Here is a 5221-nt window from a genome sequence, read left to right as displayed (position 1 = left end):
ATCACAATATTATTATCACATTATTCTGTCGTACCCTTATCTTGTCAAGGCTCAAAATATCTTACATATAAACATTTGTTTAGTTTTTGGTCACCTATTGAGCATAGTATACTATTAAAAGTAAAGAAAAAATTTCAGGATTATCCAGTTTCGGAAAATCATATGTATCATAATTGATACAATGCATTGTATCAAATATGATACATATGATTTTCCAAAACTGGAAAATCCTGATTTGTTTCTTTATTTTTTAATAGTCTAGAGGAGGTAGTTACCTACTTTTTATAAGAAATATGTAGATTTTAATCAAAATTAAACATGTAATGCAACATAAGTCATCATTTGTTGCTAATTAAAAGCAATCTAAAGCATCAGATATTTTTATATAGACTATATCAATTATAAACCCTTTGGAACATGAGATCACAAATTTCAGTAAACTGCCTTGAAAATGATCAAAAATACTAAAACATAAACTGTTTAATTACCTAATATAATCAATTGAAAAATAATCTAATTGGATGATTAAATTTATCTTTACCATTCACATTTTAGATTTTGCAATTGTACCGGTTAAACTGTTTTAATATTTTTGAACACTTATAAGGCAGTTTTCTGAAACACTAATAAAATACTCTATATTTATACTATACTATTTATTCTATTTGTATTAGTATTGAACTTTACCACTGGTAACAACTTGGTGGTAACAAGTGGGTTCTACTATCGTTAAACAAACAAAAACAACTATAAATCCTTTCGAACACACATACATCACAAAATATTCGTAATTGGCAATAAATCTTAGAGAATAGTAAATCAGTCTAATAGTAGGCCCCGCGTGGTTGCGACACTAGGAAGCATTATCACCTAAAAAAAACATAAAATGCGTTAGTATTAAAAAAAATAAACTCATAAAAAACGCAACCACCTAGGCAAGGTCTCTGATACCAGCAAGTAATAGTTCGTACCTTAAACCTATCAAGTAACCTAGGCAAGAGGTAGCTGAGACCAGTGATGATAGTTTCATGCTCACCAAATTCACAGAGACACGTCCAAACGCGTCGATCGCATGGCCGGCACTGAGAGCTTGAGATGGCTGCGGGGAAAGGTACAAGGTCACAGAGGGCCGTTCAATGAACCTGCGTTAAGTTATTCACTATTTTGTATTTTCAAAGGCCTGAGAGACCTTGCGTCGGTGGTTAAGGGTTAACATCTAAACTATCGTCTGACAAAGTATCAAACGGGAGTGCATGATTCGGTCAAATTGTGTTTTTTGAAAAACTAATTATAGCCAGCATTTAATGAATGTAGTATTAGCATACTAGTAATGAATGTAGTAACGTATTAGGGAGGGTTGCGTCAGGGGGAGGGGGTGGGGCGCTAGTGTAAAGCACCATACCCAAAGGTATCATACTACATTCATTGAATGCTGGCTATAATTTGTTTGTCTTCCTCATACATTAGAACATAACTTAACCGAATCAGAGGCGATGACAAAATTTCCGGATAGTACCTACTTTTGATACAATGTAACAAAATGTGAAAAATAAAAACTTTTATGACAAAAAACTAATTTCTGGACACAATTTAAGAATCGCCCGATTGCGTCGAGCTTTCATCTGTATTTTTGTGTGTTTCATTACCTTCTTCCTTCTTTTTTTCCTCTGAATTTTGTAGCAATTGGTTAGATCTGAAAATAAAGATAATTTGCGGTCACGTTGGGCAAACGAAACATAGTTTGTTTTTCTCATGGCAAAAAAAAAACAGTATGAGAATTCCCTACAAGTGTGTCATGTACCCCAATGATTCTCTTGGCGAACATGATCTTTATGATTATGTAAAATGACCAAATTATCTAGACAATGTGTTAAACAAATCACTTTATCCGGACGTTCTTAATAATAGAATTTGAACTGTCGTGAGTCATACTAACGCTAAGTTATTACGTGGCCGTTAACCGTACAAAATAACTTAAAGCTATCTGGTAAATATCATTCCCAGTGTTTATCCCTAATTCGTCCCGGTTGATAGTATCCTTGAAAAAATAGGCATAAATACTCACAATTTGCGCTTATTCCGCTGGGTGCAGTGCTTTATGACACTGTTTTGCAAAAAATTGTCCACATCCTGAGCTGCACAATTGTGGTCGGCTAGTTTTAATATACTAAATATTAACTTTCTTAATCTGAAAAAATTGTAGAAAGCAATTTTTGGAGATGGTTTTATACCCTTCCATGTAAAATTGGTCAACAATTCGTCAGTTATCATTGCTTTTATTAACACAAGTCCAATTTTTGCGACTTTTAGACGACCACTTTCGCCGCACACTTTAGAAAAATGTTTAATCTGTAACAAAACATGTGTGAATTTATTTATGTTAAGAATTGTATTATTGACATCAAGTACACGATTGTAAAGCGCGCGGTTGTTTTATGCGATTAATGCGTTGTAGGTACGCATGCGTTAACGAAATGTAATGAAAAATGACAATGCGCTTACTGCTGCGTTTGTCGCGTAAAACAATATACCTACATAATTAGATTATGTAATGTAAAATGATTCTTTTCCTACATTCCGTTGCATGAGTCCAACGCTGCGTTTATCGCATAAAACAACCGCGCCCTTTAGTATGTTTCAATAACAATTTTACCCACCAAAACTTTTTCATATGCGGCATCCGACAAATGACGCTCCAGTAACTCAAGCTCGTTTAGAGCATTGATCGGGAACGTTATGTCTCCCAGAGCTATTTCTTCGTCCACGACAGTTGTAGCAGTCATAGGTGCAGTCTGGCCAGTCTTAATATTTTGTTGCAATATTTGGAATATTTTGTCTAACTGTACTTGCACCATAGCAAACCCGCGTTGAGTTTGCTCTTCAACTGAAAATAAAAGAAAATATTTTTTTAATATACATAATATTACATTAATGACGTGCGCGTGCGACGACACCAAGCTAAAAAATAATAAATAGCTTTTTTTTTATCATAAGAGTGAGTTGATGACAATGATGACCAAAGCACTTAAAAATGTGGGTGTTGAAAAATAAAGGTTAGCTCAGGTAAAGTTTATTGCAGTCCATTGTCACAAAGACGGCCGGCGTTTGCAAATTGAGATCCCACCAAAAACATTTTCATGTAAAATGTTGCCAAGATGAAAACATAAGGCTCGCACTGGCAAAAAGTTATCAGAGATCTCTTGTAGAGCCAAGCTTCTAACTCTACAAGCCCTAACTACACAGACTCTACACTCTAATCAAAATATGTGTGTAAAAGTTTACAGTAATCAAAATATGTGGCTTGGCCGTTTCGTTACTACAAAAACCTTTTTTTTTTATAAAAATCAATGAATAGTGAATACATTTTTCACCTTACGCCCATTAGTCCAGTCATTATATCCAAAAAAACCAACCCTACCCGTGAATAATCACTTCTTGGATTTTTTTCGTAGGTCCCTCGGGGGGGTCACTGGGAGTGTAAATTCAAAAAGTAGACTGAATCAGGCTCCTGTGTATATTCGAAAAACGGTTTTTCTTGAATAACTCGGCCGTTTTTAAGTTTACAGTAAAACCGTGAGGATCGATATTGTGGAAATTAAATTTGAAAAAAAAAGCGTTAAATTAAAATATTTTCATCATCTCGTTTATTTTCAACTTTACGGCATAAATTAAGATGACTAAACTTGTAGAGAATCAAATTCTGAACAATTTTGAATTTTTCGCTTTTTTCAAATTTAATTTCCAAAATATCGAACCTAGAAGAAAAATTGTGAGGACCAAACTTGTAGAGAATCAAATTTCCTACAATTTTTGTCCTTACGGTTTTACTGTAAAATCAAAAATGGCCGAGTTATTCAAGAAAAACATTTTTTAGAATATACACAGGAGCCTGATTCAGTCTACTTTTTGAATTTACACTCCCAGTGACCCCCCCGACTCGAGGGACCTACGAAAAAAAACCAAGAACAAAGAGGCAACATTTTACATGAAAATGTTTTTGGTGGGATTTCACATCTTTTTGTAAGTTGCATAAGACAATCTTCTATTCCTTAATCTAAAGGGTTGCGGGTGATTTACTATTAAAAATCCTGAAATACGTACCTGGGGGCATCTTTTATACAATCTGCTTTTTTACTAATTCCCCATACAAACTTCAACCCTTCTCCTAACGCGTTTTACCACCCCTTTTCACCCTTACGGGGTGATTTTGGGGTTGAAACGTATTCAATATCCTTTCCCATAACAAAAACTTTCTACATACCAAATTTCAACTAAAGGAAAATACTTACTAGTTTTAGACAGCTGCAACTGTTCTTTCATTGCCGCGTTTTCGATAACCAACTTTGAGTTGTCACTAATTAAACCGTTAAGTTCAGTTAGTGACAGTGTCACTCTCTCACCATTTTCATGGTTGGTCGTTGGTGGTAGCGGTGGCGATGGCGATGGTCGTGGCCGTGGCGATGCCGATGGTGGTGGCGGTAGTGATGGCGATGGTCGTGGCTGTGGCGATGCCGATGGTGGTGGCAATAGCGATGGCGATGGTCGTGGCTGTGGCGATGCCGATGGTGGTGGCGGTAGCGATGGCGAAGGTCGTGGCCGTGGCGTTGCCGATGGTGCTGGCGGTGGCGCTGGCGATGGTGGTGACTGTAGTAATGGCGATGGTGGTGGCGAGGACAATGGTGATGGTGGTGGCGAGGACAATGGCGATGGTGGTGGCTGTGACAATGGCGATGGTGGTGGCTGTAGTGTTAGCGATGTTGGTGGCGATGGCGCGTTGTTTACTGATATGGGTTGTGCCTGGGATATGTGATTATTAACTTCTTCAAAATCTGAATTCACGTCCATTAATTGTTCGGATATTATTTTATATGTAGGATGCTCTCGTTTCATTTTTTTATTTTTCGTAAACCTGAAACATTAAATAAATGAAATTAAATAAGAATCGGTACAACGTTATTTTAATGGCAATTTGTTTTTTTCTAGACTCGATTATTAGAATACAGTTGGTGGATACATAACAGAATACCGTAAATCGATTCACCTAATGTTAAATCACCTATGCTCGTTTCACAACCTGTCATTTTAAATACCTGTCTTTTTGTACGGAAAATACTAGTATTCATCATGAAAGCAGTTTTGCCCACAAGCTAAAACGGAAACGCACGGTCTAATGTAAAAAAAAAAACAGTTTTCAGATTTCTTCCTTTGTACCTATACACCT

General features: G+C 36.2%; 1 protein-coding gene across 1 annotated transcript; it reads right to left on the bottom strand.

The window, feature by feature from the left end:
* Positions 1–1590: 1590 nt before the first annotated feature.
* Positions 1591–4980, bottom strand: LOC134793938 (arp2/3 complex-activating protein rickA-like). Its single transcript, XM_063765655.1, has 4 exons — positions 4290–4980; positions 2658–2884; positions 2066–2349; positions 1591–1693 (listed from the first exon to the last, which is right to left on the bottom strand). The coding sequence occupies exons 1-4, from the start codon at positions 4888–4890 to the stop codon at positions 1591–1593; spliced, it is 1215 nt and encodes a 404-aa protein (XP_063621725.1). The 5' UTR covers positions 4891–4980.
* Positions 4981–5221: the final 241 nt, after the last annotated feature.

This window comes from Cydia splendana, chromosome 9, assembly GCF_910591565.1.
Source record: "Cydia splendana chromosome 9, ilCydSple1.2, whole genome shotgun sequence".
NCBI lineage: Eukaryota > Metazoa > Arthropoda > Insecta > Lepidoptera > Tortricidae > Cydia > Cydia splendana.
This window is presented reverse-complemented; position numbering and strand designations above follow the sequence as displayed.

Bases quoted from the DNA above. Each gene is read 5' to 3' on its own strand.
- LOC134793938 (XM_063765655.1), bottom strand. From the start codon at position 4,890: ATGAAACGAGAGCATCCTACATATAAAATAATATCCGAACAATTAATG. The intron at 2,885-4,289 runs GTAAGTATTTTC...TTTTATTTTCAG, and splicing joins GTTGCAGCTGTCTAAAACTA to TTGAAGAGCAAACTCAACGC. The intron at 2,350-2,657 runs GTGGGTAAAATT...GTTTTGTTACAG, and splicing joins CCGCATATGAAAAAGTTTTG to ATTAAACATTTTTCTAAAGT.